At 43.8% G+C, this 26,573-nt stretch overlaps 1 protein-coding gene across 1 annotated transcript in view; it reads left to right on the forward strand.

Moving 5' to 3' along the window:
• The window catches only part of LOC119813100 (ATP-binding cassette sub-family A member 17-like), a 77,857-nt gene that overhangs the window by 15,670 nt on the left and 35,614 nt on the right, over positions 1-26,573 (forward strand). Inside the window, exons 6-12 of the mRNA XM_038328222.1 lie at positions 1,360-1,476; positions 4,070-4,187; positions 8,993-9,166; positions 11,802-11,974; positions 13,224-13,349; positions 15,692-15,821; positions 22,163-22,317. Coding sequence (XP_038184150.1) covers positions 1,360-1,476; positions 4,070-4,187; positions 8,993-9,166; positions 11,802-11,974; positions 13,224-13,349; positions 15,692-15,821; positions 22,163-22,317 — 993 coding nt within the window. The remainder of the gene's footprint in view (positions 1-1,359; positions 1,477-4,069; positions 4,188-8,992; positions 9,167-11,801; positions 11,975-13,223; positions 13,350-15,691; positions 15,822-22,162; positions 22,318-26,573) is intronic.

A 26,573-nucleotide genomic window follows, 5' to 3' on the forward strand; every position in this document is an offset into this window, starting at 1 on the left:
TCTTTAGTTTTTTTTCTCTTTTTAAAATAATTTTTGGGGGGTTTTTGGTTTTTGATTTTTGGTTTTTCTAGACAGGGTTTCTCTGTAGCTTTGGAGTCTGTCCTGGAACTCACTCTGTAGACCAGGCTGGCCTTGAACTCACTGAGAGCCGCCTGCCTCTGCCTCCCAAGTGCTGGGATTAAAGGTGTGAGTCACCACTGCCTGGCTTAAAATAATTTTTAAATTTATGTATTTTATGTATAGGGTGTTTTCACCTGCATGTACATCTGTACACCAGAAGAAGGCACTGGTTCCCCTGCAACTATAGTTCGAGATGGTGTGACCCACAATGTGGGTGCTGGGAATTGAACTCAGTAACTCTGGAAGAGTAGCCAGTGCTTTTAACCAATAAGCCATCTCTTCAGCCCGAATTTCCTTCTCTTTTTTATTGATTATTATGATTGCATATTAAAATCTTCTTTGAAGCTTTTCCTGGCCTCATTGATGACATCTGTAGCTAGAGAGCTGTTTGCTCTGGCCTGCTTTGTCTCGTGCAGTCAGTAGGAAGAGGCAGACCGACTAGGGTGCATCTCGAGGCTGCCTATGGGATGGATGCTCTAATCCAACTTTATACTCACTGAAAAACCCTGGGAAATTAGGAGCTTCTGTCATGCGGCGGCTAGCACACCCATTTAGTTCCCATTCCTGTGATGTAATTGGATCTTCTGTTTTTTGCTTCAACAACAAATTTGTGTAGAAGCTGGTAGGCATAAAATGTCTACAGTTTGGTCGTGCTTTTGTTCTTTATACTCGAATCTTCTTTTCAGATTAATTTAACATTGTGGAAGTTAGGCATGATGGCTCAGGCCTAGAATTCCAATGATAAATAAGCTGTTAGTTCATTTATTTGCTGAATGTCTCCTGCAAGTAAATGGCCCTGAGAATAAAGTCCAAACTTATAAAGTCCAAACTTTTTTTTTTTTGACACAAGATCTCAATATAGAACCCCTGACTGGCCTTGAACTTCTGACAAATTCTGCTGCCTCTGTCTCCCAAATGCTGGCATTATAGTCATAGATTACTATACTTCGCTTTAAAGTCTAAACTCCTTATGTGTCCTACTTCTAAATTCTCCTAGCAATTGGTTTTAAATTTAAAGTTGGTTTATGCAGTGCCTCCTCTGCCATAGTTGAGCCAAGTACCCTCCCTGTTTATTCTCTTGCCTTCTGGCTGCATCAGTCTCCATCAGCCCCGGTAGCTGTTTCTCCCCAAGACACCCAGCCTGTCATCCTAACCTACGGAGTCAGTGACAGTGATGTCCCAGACTGTACCTAGGATGAGTGACTAGACTCTAACACTTGGCTCTTTCCCTGCCTCCAGGAATATATGTGTATGATGGGATTGGAGAGCTGGCTGCACTGGGTTGCCTGGTTCATTACGTTCTTCATTTCTGCCTTAATTGCTGTTTCTGCTATGACCATTCTTTTCTGTACAAAGGTATGCCTATTCTTTAGAATATGGTGAACTATGAATGGATAGGAGAGAACCTGGTATGGTATGGGTGATACTATTATTGGTGACCATTTGGAAAATCTCTGATGAATATTCAGTGGTATTGGCTGAAATTCTGGGGTATTAAGCATCCTTCCTCCTCTTCTTCCCATTTCTGTTCTTTTTGAGAAGGAGGCTCATTATAGAGCCCTGGCTGGCCGAGAACCCACTGTACAAACCAGGCTGACTTGAATTTGTGTTAATTCTCAACCTTACCCTCAAGTGCTGGGTTTCACTCTTGTGCTGTCAATACCTAATGTAGTAGTAGGAACCTGAGGATCACAAAATGCATTTTTACAAACTTTAAAGATTTTTTTAAAAGATTTATTTATTTATTTATTATGTATACAGTATTCTGCCTGTATGTATTCCTGCAGGCCAGAAGAGGGCATTAGATCCTATTACAGATGATTGTGAGCCACCATGTGGTTGCTGGGAATTGAACTCAGGACCTCTGGAAGAACAACTAACTAGTTTTCTTAACCCTTGAGCCATCTCTCCAGCCCCGCATTTTTTATTGCTTTATAAATAATACCATTCAAATTTTCCACTTCCTCCCCTCCTCCCATTTCTCTCCCTCTTCTCCCCTCACCCTCCCCCCCTTCACTCCTAAGAGAGGGCAGGGTACCCTGCCCTGTGGGAAATCCAAGGTCCTCCCCCCTCCATCCAGGCATAGGAAGGTGAGCATCCAAACAGACTAGGATCCCAAAAAGCCAGTACATGCAGTAGAGACAAATCTCAGTGCCATTATCATTGGCTTCTCAGTCAGTCCCCATTGTCAGCCACATTCAGAGAGTCTGGTTTGATCACATGCTCATTCAGTCCCAGTCTAGATGGCTTTGGTGAACTCCCATTAGATCAAGCACACTGTCTCAGTGGGTGGACCAACCCCTCGCGGTCCTGACTTCCTTGCTCATCTTCTCCCTCCTTCTGCTCTTCAACTGGACCTTGGGCGCTCAGTCCAGTGCTCCGATGTGGGTCTCTGTCTCTATCTCCATCCATTGCTGGACGAAGGTTCTATGGTGATATTCAAGATATTCATCAGTGTGACTGTGGGACAAGGCCAGTTCAGGCACCCTCTCCTCTACTGCGTAAGGACCTAGCTGGGGACATCCCAGTGGACACCTGGGAACCCATCTAGAAATAGCCAGAACAGCCCCACAATCTTACAAACTAAAAGATAAATTTCATGCTGTACAATAGTTGAAAATAGCTGGGCAGAAAAACTAAACAAAACAAAAAGCTGGGTGGTGGTGGCACAGGCCTTAATCCCAGCACTTGGGGACAGAGGCAGCAGATTGTTGTGAGTTCAAGGCCAGCCAGCCAGAGCTACACAGAGAAACCCTGTCCAAAAAAAAAAAAAAAGCCCAACCAAAACCAAAACAAAAAAGCACACAAAACAATAGATGAAAATAGTTACTATAAGACATTATTTTGCTTCCATGTTATCATGCTTTTCTTTTATGCTGCTAATGGGTTGTTTTGGGGGGGTTCGGTTTTGTTTTTGTTTTTATTTTATTTATTTTTTTCGAGACAGGGTTTCTCTGTAGTTTTGGAGCCTTTCCTGGAACTAGCTCTTGTAGACCAGGCTGGCTTCAAACTCACAGAGATCCACCTGCCTCTGCCTCCTGAGCGCTGGGATTAAAGGCGTGCCAATAGGGTTTGATATTATTAACATTTGCCTGCTTGAATTTAATAATCCACAACTTGGATATATAAAAACTTACCTTTTAAATTGTTAATGTTGTGTCAGTATGGTGAAAAAAAGAAAAGCTCAGACTAAATAGGAAACTATTTCAACAAAGGAAATAACCAGAAAGCATTAAAATAGAAGACACGAGGTAGCAGAAGGAGTACCAAGTGTATGTCACAATGATCATGTGACACACACCTTGACTTTTGCTGGTGGTGTAACTCAGTGGTAGAACACATGCCTGGTGTATTTAAGGCCCTTAGTTCAATACCCATGATAACGCCCCCAAAAGAAAAAAAATCCACATTAGGGCAAAAGTTGAATCCAAACTTATTTTTTCCTTGAAAAATGCTCATAGCATAACTTTTTAAAAATAATTTACTGATTTTTATTTTATGTGCATTAGTGTGAGGGTGACAGATCCCCTGAGACTGGAGTTGCACACAGGTGTGAGCTGCTCTCTGAATGTGGCTGACAATGGGGACTGACTGAGAAGCCAATGATAATGGCACTGGGATTTGTCTCTACTGCATGTACTGGCTTTTTGGGATCCTCGTCTGTTTGGATGCTCACCTTCCTATGCCTGGATGGAGGGGGGAGGACCTTGGATTTCCCACAGGGCAGGGTGCTGGGAACTGAACCAGGTCCTCTGGAAAAGCAGCCAGGGCTCTTAGTTGCTGAGCCATCTCTCCAGCCCCCATATAGCATAACTGATAAATTATAACAGATGGCAGATCATATGTCTGCCTTAAAAATATCTATGTATAGTTCTAAATAAATTAAAATATTTTCTGCAGTGTTTTATTGATACATCATGCTTCCTTCACATCTGTGGTTGTTTTGCAGATAAACAACGTGGCTGTGTTCGGGAACAGTAATCCTTGCTTGATATTCATTTTTCTCATGTGTTTTGCTACTGCCACAATTTTCTTTGCATTCATGATGAGCACGTTCTTTCAACGAGGTGAGTACTGCTGTCTTTTTCTGTTGGGGGCATTAATGACTTTTTCCTGAAAGCATTGTCATTCTCATTACTTAGAGCGTTTGGTTTTCTTCCTCCACAGCCAAGTTTTCAGTGTGATGGTTATCTCAGCAGTGGGAAAATCCAATCCTTGTTAAAAGCTAGTTAAAACACATGAAAAATACAATCTTTTGGTATATTTAAGCCCTTGAAATAATTTCAAATCGAGGTATATAATCACTGTCAGTTTGTTTTTATTTGTGTCTCTGTGTGTGTGCCGTGTGTGCTGGTGTTCTAGAGGTCAGAAGAGACCCTGGGGTTCCCTGAAGCTGAAGTTACAGGCAGTTGTGAGCCCCCTGACGTGGGTGCTGGGGATCAAAGCTAGGTCCTCTGGAAGAGCAGCATCCACTCTTACCTCCTGTGCCATCTCTCCAGCCCCACTAAGTCTCAGTTTAAAAGACAACGGAAGGGTAAGGCATTTCAGATAGCAACTCCTCCACATCATGAGTATGAAGTTGGGGCATAAGAGTGAAGAGGTTTCTAAGATATCACAAAGGGTTTCCTGTGAATCTGTTGCCGTGGGAGGTCTTACATCTAAACCTATAAATAGAGGTTAGAAATGGTAGGAGGTAGCATCAACCCAGAGAGCAGGAGAATGGAAGTGTGAGCCACCCTCTACAGGTAAAAACACTAAGAGAAAATGAGCTCAACAGTTGCCCCTGAGAAGACAGTGTTAACAAGAACCAGGAAAAGTATTATTCATATTTGTGAGTGCTTTATATCAAACGGCATGCTCTAAAATGTGATTCCAGGAAAATACTGACTCTGCTGAGATGAAGACGGATTCAGACTTTGAACTGCACCTTCCTTCCATAGCTTTATATCCAGCAGAGAAGTTAGGACACAGCGTGGAAGGATGCCTGAGAGTGCTCAAGGCTGAGCCGGGCGGTGGTGGCACATGCTTTGATCCTAGCACTCAGGAGGCAGAGGCAGGAGGATCTTTGTGAGTTTGAGAACAGCCTGGTCTACAAGAGCGAGTTCCAGGACAGAAACCCTGTCTCACCACCCCTACTAAAGTTCTCAAACTTGAAGCCTTAAAAGTTAAACTTTGGTCAAGTGTAGTAAATAAGCAGATATTTAAAAATTAAAGGTGACCAGTAAATTCAGAAGCACAAGTCATAATCAGAAGGAAGCAATCCAAGGGGCAAGTGACAAATGAAAGCAAAAGCAGATCATGTAACCTAATGCGGTAACCGGCTCGTTTTTAACTAATGGAGCCTTTTCAACAAGAGATGCTGGAACAACTGGAGATCAACCATCAGAAGAAGGCTGATTACATCAGATACAAACATTGACTCAAACTGGATTATAAATCTGAAATAAAATACAGGCGCTGAGGAGATGGAGATGGTTCAGTGAAGTGTTTGCCATGCAAGGATAAGGACCTGAGTTTAGCTCCGCAGGACCTACGTGACAAAAGCTGGGTACACAATATCCCCACCCTAACTCTGAGGAATTAGACACTGTCGCTGTGGCTTGCTTCAGGTTCAACGAGGGACCCTTAGCAAAGAAAACCAAAAGAGGAGAATGATTACATATCATCTGTGGCCTCCACATGCATACACATATAAATCCACATGAACACATACATGCACAAAAAATGTAAGAGATGAAAGAGGACATGAAGCCAAGAGGGGCATAGGCTGAGGGCGTCCCAGTGGGAGTTGAATGGATGAGGTCAGGTGGTAGATATGATCAAAATACATTAAATATTAAATATAGAATTTTCAAAGACTAAATAAAAATGTTTTTTTTAAAAAGATAAGAGAAAATCTTCATGGTTTTGTATTACACAATGACTTCTTGAGACACTTGGGCTGATAAGAGACAATTGATAGTTGAATTTCAGAAAACTTTTAAACTTTGTATTATCGAAGTTTCCATCAAGAAAATTGTAGTGCCATGTGTGGTGTCACACACCTTTATTTATTTGTTTGTTTGTTTGTTCTTTGAGACAGGGTTTCTCTGTAGTTTGGTGCCTATCCTGGAAATAGCTCTTGTAGACCAGGCTGGCCTCGAACTCACAGAGATCTGTCTGCCTCTGCCTCCCAAGTGCTGGGATTAAAGGCGTGCGCCACCACCACCTGGCATCACACACGTTTAATCCCAGCACTTGGGAGGCAGAAACCGGTGGATAATTATTTCAAGGCCAGCCTGCTCTGCATAGTGAGTTCCAGAACAGCAAGAGCTATATAATAGAGAGACCATGCATCATCAACAACAAAAAAAGTGGTGGTGTATGCCTGTAATTCCAGTGCTGGGGATGCTGAGACAAGACAATTGCTCTGATGTCAAGGCCAGTCTTTGCTACAGTGTCAGGTCAGTCGGTGCAACATAGCAAACACATACAGAAAAAGAAAGCAAGGAGATGATCTATAGCCTAGGAAAAACATTTTAAAAATTAGGAATAACAAGAGACTTGTATCCAGAATAAATAAAATAACCCATGCAACTCAAAAATAAAAGACAAATATTCCCATCTTACACCAAACTTAGAAAAGCCATCACCATTAGACGACAGACCAGGGAGCTGGAGAGATGGCTCAGTGGTTAAGAGCACTCAGTGTTCTTGCAAAAAGACCCAGGTTAGCCGGGCGGTGGTGTGCATGCCTTTAATCCCAGCACTCAGGAGGCAGAGGCAGAGGCAGGCAGATCTCTGTGAGTTCGAGACCAGCCTGGTCTACAAGAGCTAGCTCCAGGACAGGCTCTAAAGCTGCAGAGAAACCCTGTCTCGAAAAAAAATAAAAATAAAAAAAGACCCAGGTTTAACTCTAGGTCCTAGAGATGTTCCTGATAGTCTCTTCTATGTTCTGTAGGTACTTGCACATATGTGTTGCATGCAAGCACACAAAGATACACATAAGTTTTAGAAAATCTTTTTTAAAAAGGGGAATGACTGAAGAAAGGGCTCAGCTGGTATGTCTAAAAATATCCAGGAAATCTGGAACACCATGAAAAGACCAAACCTAAGAATAATAGGGATAGAAGAAAGAGAAGAAATCCAAGTCTTAGGCACAGAAAATATATTCAACAAAATTATAGAAGAAAACTTTCCCAACCTAAAGAAGGACATGCCTATAAGAGTACAAGAAGCTTACAGAATACCAAATAGGCTGCCCCCCAAATTTCCCCTTGCCACATAATCAAAACACTAAACATACAGAATAAAGAAAGACTATTAAAAGCTTGAAAGAAAAAAGGCCAAGTAACATATAAAGGCAGACCTATCAGAATTACATCTCACTTTTCAACAGAAACAGTGAAAGCCAAAAGGGTCTGGTCAGACATTATTGCAGACACTAATCTGCAATCACAGGTCACAGATGCAAGCCCAGACTACTATACTCAGCAAAGCTTCAATCACCATAGACAGAGAAACTAGATTTAAACAATACCTACCCACAAATCCAGCCCTATACAAAGTACTAGAAGGAAAACTACAACCAAAGGAAGTCAGGTACATCCACAAAAACACAAGCAATAGATGATCTCATAGCAGCAAATCCCAAAGAAGGGGAAAACACACACAATAATATCACCAACAATGAAAACTAAAATAACAGGTACTAGTAATCACTGGTCATTAATATCCCTTAATATAAAGAGACTCAATTTGCCTATAAAAAAGACACAGGCAGCCGGGCGGTGGTGGCACACACCTTTAATCCCAGCACTCGGGAGGCTGAGGCAGGCGGATCTCTGTGAGTTCGAGGCCAACCTGGGCTACAAGAGCTAGTTCTTGGACAGTCTCCAAAAAAGCTACAGAAGAAACCCTGTCTCGAAAAACCAAAATAAATAAATAAATAAATAAATAAATAAATAAATAAATAAAATAAAAAAAATAAAAAAAGACACAGGCTGACAGAGTGGCTATGAAACAGAATCCATCCTTTTGCTGCATAAAAAAAACACACCTCAACCTCAAAGACAGACATCGACTCAGAGTAAAGGGTTGGTTGGGGAAAAAAATAACCAATCAAAGGGACCTACAAAACAAATGGGTGCAGCCATCCTAATATCTTAAAAAAAAATAGACTTCAAACTAAATTCAATCAAAAGAGTTGAAGAAGGACATTTCATATTTGTCATAGAAAAAATCCATTAAGAGGAAATCTATGCCCCAAATATAAGGGCACATTCATATGTAAAAGAATCACTACTAAAGCTTAAATCACACTATAAACCCCACACACTAATAGTGGGAGACTTTAACACCCCACTCTCACCACTGGACAAGTCTTTCAGGCAGAAACTTAACAGAGAAATAAAGGAACTAACAGGAGTTATATGACTCATCTGGACTTAACAGACATCTATAGAACATTTCACCCAAACACAAAAGAATAAACCTTCTTCTCAGCACCTTATGGAACCTTCTCAAAAACTGACCACATACTAGTGACAGAGCAAACCTCAACAGATACAAAAAAAAAAAAAAAAAAAAAAAAAAAAAAAAAAAAAAAAAAAAAAAAAAACCTGGAATAACCCCCTGTATCCTATGGGATCACCACAACTTAAAGCCAGAATTCAGCAGCAGCACTAATAGCAGAAACGTTCATTCTTGAAAGTGCTGTAAATACTTTCATGTTTCACTAGTAAGGATGCAAATATAAAAAGAGATTGCTTCCTTTCTGAAATGCTGAAACAGTCGCAGAGACACTTTCTTTCCCACAGGGAAACAAGGCTTGTCTTGTTGTAACTTGCTGTTACTGATGAAACCCTCCATCTTTCTTCCTCTGACTCTGCAGCACATGTCGGAACTGTGATGGGTGGCATCATCTTCTTCTTCACGTACCTTCCCTACCTGTACATCACTTTCAGTTATCACCAGAGGACCTATGTCGAAAAGATAGCCTCTTGCCTCTTCTCAAATGTTGCCATGGCAATGGGAGTCCGATTCATCTCTCTGTTTGAAACCAAAGGTAAGATTGATGGTCCTCAAACTCTTTTTAGGTTGCCTACGTGCTTTGAGCTGGGCCAGGCTGTCCTTCGTTTCTAAATATAGATTATTGACATACTCATTTTATTTAGTGTTCTGAGCATTTACATAATGGTACTCTGTGGAATGCTAAAGGCTTCACAAACCTTAAAGAGCTGGAGGTGGGGTGGGGGGGTGGGGAGTGGTGTGACAAGTCTCTAATCCCAACGCTTAGGAGGCAGATCTCTGAGTCTGAGGCCAGCCTGGCCATAGATATGGATATGAGAAGGGAAGCCAAAGCTTAGTAAAGAAGGAAATTGGAGCCAAACGTGTTGGCATGGGCCAGTAGTCCCAGCTGCTTGGAAGGCAGGAAGATTACTGGAGCCCAGGAATTCCCTCCAGACAAACTTGGGCAACAGAGTAACTTTGCTTGAAAACAAATGATTAGACATTGTATGCTTATATAGCTCTATAGATAATGAAATGTATAACCTCATGATCAGAAGCTCAGGAAATACTGAACATCACTGGGACTGCAGTAGTTCTCACATGTATTAGTCTCATTGGTTCTCTGTCCCCTTTCTCAAGTTTGTCTAGGGGACTGTATTAGTCAGCCTTATCTTATTATAAAGAAATACTTGAAATAATTAACTTGTAAAGAGAAAGACTTACTTTGATACAAATATGTAGAGTCCCAGTCAAAGATTAGGTGGCCTCCTTACGTTGGACCTATAGGTGTCCAACCCTTCATGACCTTCATGAGAGACATATACAGCAAAGCAAACTGCCAGGGAATGAACAGGTCTCATGGTCTCTTAGAATACTCCTCCAAATAACCTAAAGACCTCCTGCCAAGCCCCGCCTCCTGCCAAGCCCCGCCTCCTGCCAAGCCCCGCCTCCTGCCAAGCCCCGCCTCCTGCCAAGCCCCGCCTCCTGCCAAGCCCCGCCTCCTGCTTTGCCTATGAAGTTTCTGCCCACTCCCAGTAGCATCACTCTGGTGACCAAACCTTTTAATATATTCTGTTAGTCAGATTTCCATCATCGTAGCAGATACCTGAGATGATCAGAGTTGAAAGATCCCAGCCTTAATTTGTTGGAAAAGTTTTTAAGGTTTCAGTCTATGGTTTGTTAGTCTGGTGGGGGAAAAAACCCAAAATATCAAATTGAAATTATGATACGACAAACCCTGGCACTTATCTGGCTTTAGGGGAACCTGTTCCCCATGCTGAATTACCTTGCCTGGGGCAGGGGGACAGGGGGACAGGGGGAGCAGGGACCGGGAGGAGAAGAGGGAGGGGAAACTACAGTCAGGATGTAAAATAAATAAAATAGTATGTAGGACATGTTAGGATAAGAGACGGCACATATGGTACATGTAGCTAGCAAGCGGCTTATTCTAGAATGTTGAGAGAAATCACTCACTTCATTAGAGATTTGCTCTTGTAACTTAAAATAATGTGGCAAAAACACTGTCACTTATGGGGAAAGGGACATTCAGAAGGCTAAGAAACACATAGGTGGTGGGAATCAAGCCTGGGTCCTCTGGAAAATCAACCAATGTCTAAACTGCTGAGCCATCTCTCCAGCCTCACTGCATTTCTTTTTAAAAGATAGTAACCAAGCCGGGTGGTGGCGCACGCCTTTAATCCTAGCACTCGGGAGGCAGAGGCAGGCGGATCTCTGTGAATTCGAGACCAGCCTAGTCTACAAGAGCTAGTTCCAGGACAGGCTCCAAAGCCACAGAGAAACCCTGTCTCGAAAAACAAACAAACAAACAAAAAAAGATAGTAACCAAACAAAAGTGGAGAAAAAAAATGAAACCATATAAGGGCTGTGAGGGGGCTCAGTGGTTTCAGCTTCGTCCCTTCAAGCCTGATGACCAGAGTCTGGTCCTCAGAACCTATATGGTAGAAGCAGAGAACTGACCTCCTCCCTCTTCTGACCTCTACACATGTACCATGGTACACATGCACGCACCCCCACATACATACTAATGGATAAATGGATGTAAACAAGAAATTAAAAAATTATTCATTTTTATTAATTGGGCATGGTGGCATGTATCAGTAATCCCAACTACTAGAGAGGCTGAGGCAGGAGGAATGAGAGCTTATGGTCAGCCTGGGAAACTTAGAGACTTGTCTATTAAACAAAGAAAAAAGTAAAGGACTGGGAATATAGTTCAGTGGCAAAGTGCTTGCATGCAAGGTCATAGGCCCAATCCCTAGTACTATTGAAATAGCTATTTTAAAGATCTCTGTGATGGTTAGCATTGCCTATATACATCATTGCAGCTGGCATCAACTAAGAGACATGTCTGGGTATATCCATGAGGGTGCTTTCTAAGGATTAGCTGTAGGAGGAAGGACCTCTAACCCCAGGGTGGGGAGCACTCTCTGTTGATGGCTGGCTCAAGTTTAAAGACATTTGAGGGAAAATTGGGGCCTTCCACCCTGTTGGTAAGTGAATTGTTGTTGCTGTGGCTGCTGCTGCCATTCTTTGCCAACATCAGGACCCAACCTGATTGCCTTTCCGGGAATCCCCCGAGGCCCTCATCTCTACGATCAGGACTGCTGAGTCTTGTGGACTGAGCAGGTTTTCCAGCATGCGACAACCACTGTCCTCCTCCCGTGTCACAGGCTCAGGCATCCAGTGGAGGAACGTAGGCAGTGTCCGAGGAGACTTCAGCTTCCTCCAGGTGCTGCTGATGCTTCTGCTGGACTCCCTCCTGTACTGTCTGATCGGCTTTTTGGTGGAGTCTCCCTTCTTGAGAAAGTTTCGAACGCCTAAGTCTTGGTACTTACTTGCCAAGGTAAGTTATAATTCTATTTTAAAGACAGATGTTAAGATTTTTATATTTGTCGCCAGGCAGTGGTGGTGCACACCTTTAATCCCAGCACTCAGGAGGCAAAGGCAGGCGGATCTTTGTGAGTTCGAGGCCAGCCTGGTCTACAAGGGCTAGTTCCAGGACGGGCTCCAAAGCTACAGAGACACCTTGTCTAAAAACACCAAGAAAAAAAAAGATTTTTATATTTGTCATCTGTGTTCCTCCATCTCCCAATAATGTACTAATTGAGATCCCAAACACCTGCACTGGGGAGCTGGCTTGGCCTTTAAGAGCACTGGCTGTTCTTCCAGAGGACCTATGTTCAATTCCCAGCACCCACATGACAGCTCACAACTGTCTGTAACTCCAGTTTCAGAGGATCTGACACCTTCACACCAATGCACATAAAGTAAAGTTAAATAAATTATTTTTAAAAAAATATCCAAACACCAGTAAGTCTTTACCCTGGATTCACCTCCTAACTATCAGCCTGTGGTTGGCAGTGGAGTTTCAGCTTCTCTGAACTTGAATCATGGCTGATGTAATGGACTTGAGGATGAGACCAGGAGGATGACGTCATACAGTGCACCTGGCAGTGCCCTCGGGTTCCTGTGTATGCCCTTTGAATACCAGGCCCCGCGTTATCCCACAGAACTCACCCCCAACATCCTGGAGTTCTCACACACCCTTCTCCATTGAGCTGCATTGGTAGAGGGCCCTTCGAGACCTCTGAGATCACCGCAGTGTCACGAGTCCAGAAATTCACAGACTAAATTTTTCTCATCAATTGAACCTTTGGTGCTTCACTCAGCCTCTCCCAGTGGCCTGTGCTGGCCTGTGCTGGCCTGTGCTGGCCTGCCCAGGGGCCGGGACCTCTGCAGCATGTGGAGAAACAAGTACACTGTAACACCAGCATCCCCATCCAGGTCTCACCCCCAAGAACATGACGGATGGTAAGACAGCTTTCCAAGGACAGTGAGAGCCCGGAGGCCACTTCCTGAGCTCCTTGGTGCCAGGGATTCCGGGGGTTACAGACTGAAATGCAGTCGACCTGTAATGAGTCCATCAGTAAGCTGATTAACTTCTCCAGGTGCCATTAAATATTTGATTCAAAAAGTAACTTCCTATGGGGCTGGTGTCTAATTTGCCAAAAATTTATCTTCCCTAAGAGAAAAACCTTATAAATGGTTAGTGCGTAAGTTGACTTCTCGTGCAGTGCCTGACCTGTTTCAAGAGGCCTGTTCCAGCAACACTGCCACTTCTGGACATGGGGGATCCGGAGAAACCTTCAAGGAGAGAGTTCATGCAGGATGAGCCAGCTGAGCAAATAAAATCAATTGAAATCCTACATCTGTATAAGGTATGGGCTTTCAAACTTTCTTATAGGGACCTGAGAAACAACCCTTTAAGATAACAGTGCTTGTAGGCTGCTCTTTGGAATCAAGAGTTGTAATTCCCTACGTGATAGATCCTGCTCTCCGAAATTGGAAACATGGCTTGAAATGTTCTGTTCCTATCATGAAGTTATTGATCTGGTTTTTGTTTGTCTGTTTTTGGAAACAGTGTCCTCTCAACCTCCACCACCGAGCATCTCCATTGGAGATAAACCAGAATGCAGCCATTTGGTGGATGTCATATCCACCAGGTCAAAATGTAAACCAGATCTCACTGTTAGTTTCCAAATACAGGAGCAGGCAGTCGTTCTTCCATGGGTGCTTGCAGACTGGCTCTGGACAGAGCCCTGCAGCATGGTATACTCTCAGGGCTCACAGTGTCTACAGTGTGGTTGTCTGGGCTCTCTGGTCTGCAACTGTAGAAGAAAGCGGTGGCACCTTCTCTACTTTGGCATTGCCACCTTAAAGCTCTAACTCAGCTGGGTATGGTGGCACAGGTCTTTTATCCCAGAGCTTAGTAGGCAGACGCACACAGAGTTCTATATGTTTGAGGTCTCCCTAGTCTACAGAGGGAGTTCTAGGCCAGTCAGGAATATATAATTAAACTGTCTCAAAACAAAAACAAACAACCCACTCAGCCTTGTGTTGCCTGTGGCATCAGTGGGTCGTATCTCAGCCCAGGACACTTGTGGCAAGTGTCCAGCTCCTCTGTAATAGTAGTTAGGAGTCTCCCTCACTTTCTATGGGGATTCTCTCTTGTTTTCTCTCCCTCCCTAGCTCTAGCTCTCCCTTCATAACAGGCAGTCTTGGGACAAATGGTTCTGTGTGATGTCAGCTGATCCTCAGAGCCAGCTCTCGGCTCTTTCTGACTGAGTGATGTGTAATAATTGCTTTTCCAGGGACCACCCATTTCATGAGCTTTCATGATTGCAAGATGGCTGGAGTAAGTCGGTCATTTGTGGTGAAGGACCAAGTTAGACCGCTTCCTTTGGCATTTCTTTTCCTTCTTTCCTCCCTTTCTTCCCTCCAGTTCCTCTCAGCAGACTACCCATTTTCCTTGTTCAGAATTTGGCCACATGGGCACCTCTACTGAAAGGGAGACAGAAGTCAGAGAACAAGACTGTCACACTTGCTTCAAAACAATAGAGACCTAACAGGTTGGCGGAGTGTGCCAATTCCTTCTATAACACCCGGTCGCAGGCACCATTGGGTGACTTGTGAAAAGTGACACCCGAGTCCCAGCCAGCAGCAGTGTCGGCATTCCATCCCCAAGTGCAGCCCGGACGGGGTCAGATGGACAGACACAGTCTAAACAAGACACTGAAGTGCATTAGAGCTGCACTGTAGATGGCTTTTGTTTTCTTCCTTATTCTTTTTTGGAGAAGGGTTATTTATTTTGTATTTATTTATTTAATTAATTTATGGATATGAGTGCTTGCTACAGACCAGAAGGGGGCATTATAGATGTTTGTAAGCCACTGTGCCACTATAAGTTTATTGGGAGTAGAACTCAGGACAGCCAGAAAAACAGCCAGCGTTCATTATTATTATTATTATTATTACTATTATTATTATTGATTATGTATACAGTATTCTGCCTGCATGTATGTTTGATCTCATTATGGATGGTTGTGAGCCACCGTGTGGTTGCTAGGAATTGAACTCAGGACCTCTGGAAGAGCAGTCAATGCTCTTAACCACTGAGCCATCACTCCAGCCCTATTATTGATTTTTATTGAGTTCTACATTTTTATCTGGTCCACTCCCTGCCTATCCCCTTCCCTTTTCAACCCTCCCCCAAGGTCCCCATGCTCCCAATTTACTCAGGAGATCTTGTGTTTTTATACTTCCCATGCGGATTAGATCTATGTGAGTTTCTCTTAGTGTTCTCATTGTTGTCTAAGTTCTCTGGGATTGTGGTTTGTAGGCTGGCTTTCTTTGCTTTATGTTTAAAAACCACCTGAATGAGTACATGTGATAATTGTCTTTCTGTGTCTGGGTTACCTCACTCAAAATAATATTTTTTAGCTCCATCCATTTTCCTGCAAAATTCAAGATGTCGTTATTTTTTCTGCTGTGTAGTACTCCATTGTGTAAATGTGCCACATTTTTCTTATCCATTCTTCATTCAAGGGGCATTTAGGTTGTTTCCAGGTTCACAGCCAGTGTTCTTAATTGCTGCACTGTCTCTCCAGCCCTTGCCCTGCTCAGTGCTTGATGAACTTTCAGAGGATGTTTCTCTGGATACGAAGCTTGTCACACTCTGTGTGTGGCCTTACCCCGCCGTCACACCCTGACTTTCCTACAGGTGTTTTATAGGGGACGGAGTAAACGCATAGCAGTCAAGGATCTGAGCTTGAACCTGTACGAGGGGCAGATCACTGTTCTCCTGGGACACAACGGAGCAGGGAAAACCACGGTCTGCTCCATTCTTACAGGTAGCTGTGTGGGTCAGCTCTGCAGAGGACTTCTCTGTTAAATTTCATTGACACTTTACTAAACACGGTATGTTAATTGTGCTGTCTTTGTAGTGTCTGGTTGTATATAGCTATAGTTCAGTAACTGCACCTAGAGAAGGAAACCTTTTCCCCTTTCAGTATGCAGAACTCAGTTCAAACAGTTTTTGCTAGATAAACTTTCCTGTTCAGTGTGAGACACTGTTAGTCTCTCAACATCTCAGACTTCTCAACAAAAACATCAGCTTTGGATTTTGATTGCCGCAGGGACTTTTAGAATGAATCCTGTGAGTTATTCTGAAATACCCATCTGGAATAATTTCTATGCTTAAATAATTATTTCACATCCTATCAATTAAAATGACATTTTATGAAATTTGAAACCTCACCCAAGAAACTTTTTTTAGAAGGTTAACATGTATAAAAAACTATGGACAAAATCAAAGGGTGCATATCCAGCTTTGAAGGAGCTCCAAAAACCCAACCCATTCCTATACACAGAATCCCACAGGACGGGGGAGCTGTCAGCACCTCAGTCAGCCAGCGGTGAGTCTCTTCACATTTCCAGGGGTGATAGACCTCTGCAGATGAACCCCGTTCCTAATAGGTTAGGTTGAGGAAGCCGTCTCCCCCAGAAGAAGTACGTGAAGTTCTCACTGCTGGAAAAGAAGTCCTCTGTGCCCTAGGCTAGGTGTGGAGGAGGCAAGTCAGATGCTGGATTGTCAAGGAGGGCCACGAGTCTGTTTACCTCACCTGTTCTTCCTATTACAGCTCTTTAAGTCTGTGGCCAGGATTCCTCAAAGTCCGTATTCATTTGCCTATGTTTATGTGTATGCTATTTCTGTCTCATTCCCTAAGAAACTGTCCTGTTTACTGGACCCACAATGCCAGGACAATGTGTTTGCAAGAATACACATTCACTTTGATTGACTAAAAGGCTGAATTGTAAGTACTGTCAATATGCCAGCTATGCATGTAGAAGCACTAACACAAACTTCTAACAAAATGATACAACACACACACACACACACACACACAATTAACTCCGGCCTGGTGAAAGAGATGCTGCTAGGGGTCATATAGCAGGTTCATGAGCTCTGGAGATACTCAGTGGAGAAGCAAAGTTTGGCTGCTTCCTCAGGACATTGGCTAGCAAAGGGCTTCCACCATAATTTTTTTTCAGATAGGATCTATGGCCTGGCCTTAAGTGCCAAGTCCTAGGATTATAGGTATGTGCCAACTCCATACTATATTTTTTGGCAGAAAAGCCCCAAACATCATGTGTTATAGACTTTGTTTCTCTAATTAGTGAAGTTTGGGTTTGCTCTGAAGTTATTTAATTCTTCTGTTATTATAAATTTACATAAAGACTTTTTTCTTTCTTTTTTTTTTTTGGTTTTTGATTTTTGGAAACAGGATTTCTCTGTGTAGCTCTTGCTGTCTCTCTGTAGACCAGGCTGGCCTCAGACTCAGAGATCCACCTGCCTCTGATTCCCAGGTGCTGGGATTAAAGGCATGTGCCACCACTGCCCAGCATAAAGACTTTTTATAATTACTCTAGAATAGTGTTGCTTTTTACCCTTGGGGTGTGTATGTGAGTGCCTGTGGCTGTATGGATGTGTGTTTATGGAAGCCAGAGGTCAACTTCAAGTGTCGTTCCTCAGAGCTGCCCACCTTGTTGTGTGGCTCACGCACAGGGACCTGAGGCTCACTGGCTAGCAGAACTCCGCCTCCCTAGCATTGCTGTTACATGGGAGCTGAGGACTGGACTCGGTGCTCACGCCTGCATGGCAAGCACGTTACCATCTACCTCCCCAATCCTCTACCTTTTTACCTTTAAAATGATTTATCTTTAATAATTTATGTATGTCTGCATAGGTAAGTGCATGTGAGTTCAGTTGCCTGAGAGGCTAGAGAGGACATCAGACCGACTGAAGCTGGAGTTACAGGTGGTTGTGAGCTGGGAACTGAATTTGGGTGCTCTGTAAGAACAGTATGTGTTCTTAACCTCTGAGCTGTCTCTCCAGCCCTGGACTTGGTCTTGGATTTCTGTTCCACTGCCGTTTTCCTTTGACGTGGAAGCCTGTGGGAAGGCAGCAGCGATTGCTCTGCTTCCTGCTTTTCCACACCAACCCGAGTTTTGTGGGCTTTCCTGTAATGAGAAGTTTGGTCCAGTGTGCTCTTTCTGAAGAACTCGGACTGCAAGAAGAATGGCTGAATTCTTTCCCAGCACCAGGATCAATGTGTGGGATGTGACTCTCCCACAGGTGGGGGCTCCAGACAGTCTCTCCTCCGAGTCATCAGTGCATCTGTGTGCGCTGCACCTGATGCAGGACTCCAGGCCTCCAGAGGGCACAGTGACACTTAAAGGCAGCTTGACATTTTGAGTTGGGGATCCTTTGTCTTGTTAGGTGAACGGTTAAACTGAATAACTGCAGCAGGCCCTTTGGAGCTCAGTGTACCCTGATTTGGTTTTCACAGTTGGAGTTGGGCCACCTGGCACAAATGGTATTTGAGTGGGTTTACTCATAGATTAATGAACAGTATCTGGAATGGAAACTGTGGTGATATTTTGTTTCTGATCTAACAAATAAAGCTTTCCAGAAGATCAGAGGGCAGAGCTAAGCCACTAGTTAGCCATCGAGGCCAGGCAGTGGTGGCATACACCTTTAATCCCAGCACTCAGGAGGCAGAGGCAAACTGATTTCTAAGAGTTCAAGGCCACCCTGGACTGCAGGAGATTGATCCAGTCTAAAAGAAAAACAGAACCAGGCAGTGGTGGCGCACACCTGTAATCCCAGCACTCAGGAGGTGGGGACAGAAAGGGATTGACTGGGCGGAGAGAAACATATAAGGCGGGAGGAGACAGGAGCTCAAGGCATTCGGTCTGAGGATTTGTAGAGACAGTCTTACCCTCTTGGTTCTGAGGATTTTATAGGAGTAAGAACTAGTGTCTGGCTGCTCTTCTTCTCTGGGTTTTTATTATTAAGACCAATTAGAATTTGTGCAGTAGGAAACAGCTTCGTTGGGTCCTCAGATGAGTTTTAGGAGCTGGGCGAATATCTCAGTGGGTAAGGTAAGCAAGTGCCATGCAAGCATTGATTTAGTTCAACCCCAGCACCCAGTACAATCCCAGCTCTGGGGAGGAAGACAGGGGAATCCCTGGGGCTCAATGGTCAGCCAGCCTAACCTGATCAACACGCCTCCAATCCCTGTAAGTGAGCCTGTTCCACAAAACAAGGTAGACAGTTCCTGAGGAATAACACTTTAGGATGACCTCTGGCTTCAGCATGCATGTACTCAGATATGCATTAAAACTCAACACAGAAGCCAGGGAAGATATCAGATCTCTTGGAGCTGAGGTTACAACTAATTGGGTCACTTACAGTTCTGAGGGGATAGGTTCCCCCAAAGCAAGTGTTATAGCTCTGAGGGCAAAGGCTTCCCCACAGTCAGGAGACAAGGAATACCACAAAATCACACCACACAAAAACTTTACACAAGAGATTTATTGGGAAAGACACAAGAGGGTGGCTGCTCTTCTCTGTCGAGAATCAGCAAAGAACAGACACACACACACACACACACAGAGAGAGAGAGAGAGAGAGAGAGAGAGAGAGAGAGAGAGAGAGAGAGAGAGAGAGAGAGAGAGAGAGAGAGAGAGGAGAAGGAAGAGGAGGAAGAGGAGGAGGAGGAGGCAGGCTTTACTTAGGGATTTTTGGGGGTGGAGCTTTCCAGAGTGGAGATTTGATGGGATTTCAAGTCCTGAGATTGGGGTGAGCTCAGGGATTGGTTGGATTTCAAGCTCTGAGTTTGGGATTTTTATTTTGTAGGATAGAGGTTGGACCCCTGCATTTGGAGGAACTGGGTCAGGCCATTGTAGCCTTTAGAGTATTCTGTGGGTAGAGCCTGGTGGTTGGAGGTCCTCAAGGGTGGGGCCTGGCCACCTGCCTAACTCGAGGGGTTTATAGGTAGTAGGAACTGAACTTAGGTCCTCTGCAAAAGCAGTATGTGCTCTTAAATGCTGCACTATCTCTTCAGCCTTGTCCTTTATTAGTCATAGCCAAAGTAGATCTGCTTTAGAAGACAGTATCAAAACCTTCTAAAATGTTGTCTCCAGGGGGCTGGAGATATGGCCTCGTTCCTAAGAGCACTTGTTTGTAGTGATATTTCACTTGTATTTTAATAAATAAAGCTTGCCTGAATACCAGAATGCAAAACAGCCACACTAGTCAGCCATATAGGCCAGGCAGTGGTGGCACACGCCTTTAATCCCATCACTGGGGAAGCAGAAGGCAGGTAGATCTCTGTGAGCTTGAGGCCAGCTTGGTCTACAGCTCGAGTTCTAGGACAGTCAGAGCTACACAGAGAAGCCTTGTCTTGGAAAACCAAAAGCCAAAACCAAACCAACCAAACAAACAACAATAACAAAAAGCCCCAATAATTTATATTTTCCTATTTTAATATAAAAGTAATGCATAGGGTTAGGAGCCTAGCTCATTGGTAAAACTCTTGTCTAGCCTAGGTGAGACCCTAGTTTCAATCTATCACTACCACAGCAAGTATAAATAAACATAAAACGTGTATAAAATTATGTAAGGCAATGTATTGAAATGGTACCTGTAGTTATCTTTTCATGGTGGAACTTATTAAACAACATATATTTCTTTTTTAAAGCAAACTTTGTTGATTGCTTTTTTGCTTGTTTGTTTGTTTGTTTGACAGGGTTTCTCTTTGTAACCCCAGCTGTCCTGTAACTCGCTCTGTAGCCAGGCTGAGCTAGAGTTCACAGAGATCTGCCTGCCCTCTGCTTTCCCAGTGCTGGGACTACAGACGTGCACCACCACCATCACCACCTAGTTTAAATTTTTTTCTATGTATGTGTTTTGCCTGCATGCATGTATGTGCCTGGTACCTGCAGAGGTCAGAAGAGGGTGCCAGATCTCCTGGAACTTGAGTTACTGACATTGTAAGCCACTGTGTGGGTTCTGGGGACTGAACCCTAGTCCTCAAATAACAAGTGATCTTAACCACTAGACCATCTCTCCAGCCTGTTTCTTTGGTCATACCTTTTCCTCCTTTTTTGAACCTTTTGTGATAAGAATGTATCATTCTTGTCATTCTAACAAGAATAAGGATAAAGAGAGTATGTAGGGAGTCAGGTGGCCAAGTTGCATACTGGCATACATTTGTCAGTAATGTCACTCACTCATTCACTCACTCATTCATTCATTCATTCATTCAAGAAACTGATATTTATTGGCAATAGGAATAAAGTCATGCCTTGCCTTTGGGGATCATATTTCATAAATCTTAGATTCCCAAAGTGATTTTGTCTTCGCTTTATTTACTAAGCATATAAATTTACTATAATCCCTGCAGTCATATGATTTACTTTACAAAGACCCATGTTATTAAATTCATTTAACCAGATTGGAATTGTTCAAGTTCCAATCAGGAATTCCAAAGCAGGAAGGATTTTTCCTGCGTGTCCTCAAGCGCTGTCACACACAGAAGGAACACACACACATAGAAGGAACACACACACACAGGAGGGACACACACACAGAAGGAACACACACACAGGAGGAACACACACACATAGAAGGAACACACACAGAAGGAACACACACACACAGAAGGAACACACACAGGAGGAACACACACACACAGGAGGAACACACACACACAGAAGGAACACACACACACAGAAGGAACACACACACAGAAGGAACACACACACAGGAGGAACACACACACACAGGAGGAACACACACACAGAAGGAACACACACACAGGAGGAACACACACACAGAAGGAACACACACACACAGGAGGAACACACACACAGAAGGAACACACACAGGAGGAACACACACACAGGAGGAACACACACAGAAGGAACACACACAGGAAGAACACACACACACAGGAGGAACACACACAGAAGGAACACACACAGAAGGAACACACACAGGAGGAACACACACACAGGAGGAACACACACACACAGAAGGAACACACAGACAGAAGGAACACACACACAGAAGGAACACACACACAGAAGGAACACACACACAGAAGGAACACACAGAGGAATACACACACAGAGAAGGAACACACAGAAGGAACACACACACAGAAGGAACACACACACAGAAGGAACACATACACAGAAGGAACACACACACAGGAGGAACACACACAGAAGCGTTCCTAGGATGCTGCTGACTGATGGCACACAGGAGGATGAGGGAGTCTATGGGAGATTGCTCGGTCTCGCCTGAGGATGACCTTTGGGTGTCTTTTCTGTTTGGCTCTAGGTCTTATTTCTTCTTCAAAGGGACAGGCATATGTCCATGGACGGGACATCTCAAAAGACATGGTTTACATCAGGAAGAGCCTGGGCTGGTGCCCACAGCATGACATTTTGTTTGATAACTTTACAGTAGCCGACCATCTCTCTTTCTATGGCCAGGTGAGTTGGTGGGCAGGGTCTGTGTCTTTGCCTAAGAACGGTGACACAGACTGCAGCTCTCTTACCGTTTGCAGGGAGGGGGTTCTTTAAGGGAGCACACACCTAAGTTTCTCAGGATTCTGACACCAAATGTGGGGAGGCAGTTTTTCGTTCTGTCCAATTCTCTACACACTGACCGGGTGTCCTGCAGTTCGGTTCGAACGCTGCCTGGAGTTAGTATAACTTTCTCCTCCAGCTCAAGCGCCCACGCAAGACTACTTTCCACTTCAGATGCCGCTGCAAACCCAAGTTCTTTCCATAGCCCACTCCTCGGGTTTAGTATTTTCTGTGACTTCTCACAAAGCTCAGGGAAACATTTACTTATAGTCACCAGTTCGTTGAAGAAATATGGATAATACCATGAGCACTCAGATGAGGCAAATGGAGCAAGGTCTTTGGGAAGGGCGCCTCTGTGCTCCTCAGGAGCACAAGCCTTCCAGCTCTTCCGTGCATTTACCAACCAGAGACTCCAAGCTTAGCCGCTGAGAAATTTTTATACAAGGTTTATTATGTAGGCATGATGTGTTATTTATCCATTTTCCCCAGAGGACGGGGAGTAGAGCTTTGGATCCTGGCTTCGATTTTCTGATGACCAGCCCCAAATCCTAAAGCTACACAGTGGCATGCTGAGAGTCACTTCATTAGAGCAAGAGATACCCTTTCATGCAGATAATTCTAGGGAATTAAGGTTCTCTCTGTAGCAAGAAAAATCGGGTGTTAAAGTCAAATATGAGGACAAAAGAGACTTCTAGAATCCTTATCAATTTTTGTATTTAAGCTTTTACTTTTTAATAGAGATAAAATGCACATCACATAAAATTGGCCATTTCATTTGTGTGTGTGTGTGTGTGTTTTGAGACAGAGTCTCACTATGTGGAACTTGCTGTGTCGACTGGACTCACAGCGATCCACCTGCCTCTTCCTCCTGAGTGCTGAGATAAATGGTGTTTTCTCCCATGCCCAGAAATATTGCTGTTAAGTTTCTGGGGTTTTCATACAATGTACTCTTCCATATTCACCACCCAACCCCTCCTCCCATCTCCACCCTCTCCACCTAACACAGAGTTCTAACCTAACGCCTAACACCGAGTTCTTCCCTTTTCCCACTCCCGCCTTCCCCAGAGTCCAGTTTGTGTTGCCTGACTGCTCCTGTGTGTAGGGTCTGCCCTGGAGCAGAAGAGTTGCACATACAAACTCATAGCGATTATGACAGCGTGAACAAGACCAGCATGAGCTCATACCAGACAAAATCCCAGCATAGAGGTGGGAAAGTGGGCACGAAATCCCACTACTTTGTCTTTTTTTTGTTTTGTTTTTTTTTTGTTTTGTTTTACCAGCTGTTGTAACTTTATTAGCAATCAGAAAATCTTTTTTTTTCTCTCTCATGGTTTATTTTTTTTATATTTAAAAATTTCCATCTCCTTCCCTCCTCCTCCCCCCTCCCTCCGCTCCTCCTCCCCCTTCCCTCCCCTCCTTCTCCCCCTTCCCTCCCCTTCCCTCCACCCCTCCCTCCCTCTCAAGGCCAAGGAGCCATCAGGGTTCCCCGCTCTATGCTAAGTCCAAGGTCCTCCCAACTCCCCCCAGGTCCAGGAAGGTGATCGACCAAGCTGAGAAGGCTCCCACAGAGCCCGTCCATGCAGAAGAATCAGAGCCCAGCGCCATTGTCCTTTGCTTCTCAGTCAGCCATGTGAGATGCTCTGGTCATCTTCTCTGGTCATCTCTATTTGAAGTTCTATGTACCTCTTGTGGTTGAATGCCTACTTCTGTGTTTGGAAAGCTTTCTGCTATAATTCCATTAAATAGTACATTTATTACATTTGATTTACCTTTGTTCCTTCTTCTATACCATGAATTATTATGATTAACTTTTTAAATATATCCCAGATTACTTGGAAATTCATTCATGTTCCTTAGTTTCCACTCCCTTAACTTTTTTATTTTTTAATTTATTTTTATTTAATGTGCACTGATGTTTTTCCATTTGTGTTAGGTCCCCTGAAATTGGAGTTACAGACAGTTGTGAACTTTGATGTGGGCACTGGGAATTGAACCCTGGTCCTCTGGAAGAGCAGTCAGTGCTCTTAACCACCAAGCCATCCCTCCAGTTCTCCACTCCCTTATCTTACTACTGGTATTTTTGTCTCTACTTGGTCCTCCATCCCTGAAATCCGCCCTTCTATGTGGTCTCGTGTGTTAATGATGGTATCTATGTTGATTTTTATTTGATCATCTCCTTAATTTCAGGAATCTCTATTGGTTCTTCTTTACTGTTTTGATATCTTTGCTGAGTTTTCCTCCAGATTTTGATGTTTCCTCCAGTTTAATGACTGTCTCATTCATTTGAAGACTATATTGTTAAGGCCTTGGATAAATTTTATTGGCTCATGCATCTGTTTGAATCTTCTGTATGATTATTAATTATTTTAAAAAGTAAGGCTCTGGCCTGGCGGTGGTGGTGCATACCTTTATTCCCAGCACTCGGGAAGCAGAGGCAGGCAGATCTTTGTGAGTTGAGGCCAGTCTGGTCTACAAGAGCAAGTTCCAGGACAGGCTCCAAAGCTACAAAGAAACCCTGTCTCAAAAGACAAAAAAAAAAAAAAAAAAAGTCTCTGAATTCTTTCTCAGATATTTCAGTTTTGTCTGCAGTTTTGGGTTCCCTTATAGGGGAGCTGGTTGACTGGGGATGGGTTATGGCTGTTGGTTGTATTATATTCTTTGTTTTGTTTTATACATCTATTGGAGTGGGATTGTCTCTAAGTTTTGACTTCCCCTTCTTCCAAGCTTATCTGGATGTTTTATTTTCTGTAACTCTTGCTAGAGGGCTATCCACTTGGGGATTGCTGTTGATTGTTGGATGGAGTTGCTGAGGTGATTTCATCTTGACTGTGTGCCAACAGGTCCAAAGATGGGGTACACTAAGCCACGAGACATCCAGATGGAGTAAAAACATTGACTATCCCTCAAATTCTCTGACCCCACTGGGGACAGGATATCAAACATCAGACTCACTGAAGCCTATGTACTATCAGGAGGCTGAGCTTAAAGCCACAGGCTTATTAAAGACTCCCCTCAGCCCTCAGTGAGCACTGGAGCCTCAGAAATCAAAACCTCATACTCACACTGACCATAGGGACCCCTAGAACCAAAGCCCCAGTGTCTTAGGGAACCCAGAACAGCCTGGGGTTGAAGTTCATACCCTGCACTGGCCTCTAAGGCCACTGGACTGGAGGCCTGCCCCTGTATCTCTCCCAGGTCCTCTGCTGGAGCTGGGTTCTAGCCTCAAGGTGCTCTCAGGGTTCTCTAGAAAAGTCCAGTACCTTCAATGCCTTTGGGTCCCACAGAAACCAGAGGCCTGATCCCTTAGAGTGAAGAAGCTATTTGTATACTTCTGTGGAGAAATCTTTCTCCACACCCTTCTTCAGTTTTCAGTTGAGTTGTTTATCCTTTTGTAATTTAATTGTGAGACATTTTTATTAGACACAAGGTCTTATAATTCTGTCAAATAGATATGGTCTGCAGAAACTTTCTCCAGTACAATCCATTGTCTTAATTTCCATTTATTGATAGCAATTTTTTGATATACATAAGTTTGTTTTTATTGTTTACTTACTTCTTTAGAGACAGAATCTTGCTATAAAGCCCAGGCTGACCTGGAACATATAATCCTACTACTTTAGCCCCTGGGTGATAAATTCACAGCCGTGTATCACCATGTCTGCTTTAGCCCCTGGGTGCTAGGTTCACAGGCGTGTGTCACCAAGTCCTGCTAAAAGCTTTAATGCCCTGTTTGTCTAATTCTAAAATTTATCACCTGTGCATAGGAAAACCATGCAGTATCTACATCTCTTTCTCTCTAACATTCCATAGCTATAAAATGTAGTCCTCTGGTCCAGTAAGACGACTCAGTGGGCAAAACATTTTTCACCAAGTTCAGTGCCAACCGGAGTTCAGTGCCCCAGGTCTCACATGGTAAAGAACCACCCTGCAAGAGTCGTGATCTTATTGCTACACATGTGCTCTTGCGTGTGCGTGTGTGTCACACACACACACACTGAAATGACTCTTTCCATAGCCTCTCTAGGAGCTTGAGTGGTGGCTCAGTTATTAAGAGCACTTGTTGCCCTTGTGGAAGACCCAGGTTGGGTTCTCATCACCCCCATCGTGGTTCACAACCCCCACATCGTGGTTCACAACCATCCATAGCTCCATTTCTGGAG

This window comes from Arvicola amphibius, chromosome 4 (assembly GCF_903992535.2).
Source record: "Arvicola amphibius chromosome 4, mArvAmp1.2, whole genome shotgun sequence".
In the NCBI taxonomy this organism is placed as follows: domain Eukaryota; kingdom Metazoa; phylum Chordata; class Mammalia; order Rodentia; family Cricetidae; genus Arvicola; species Arvicola amphibius.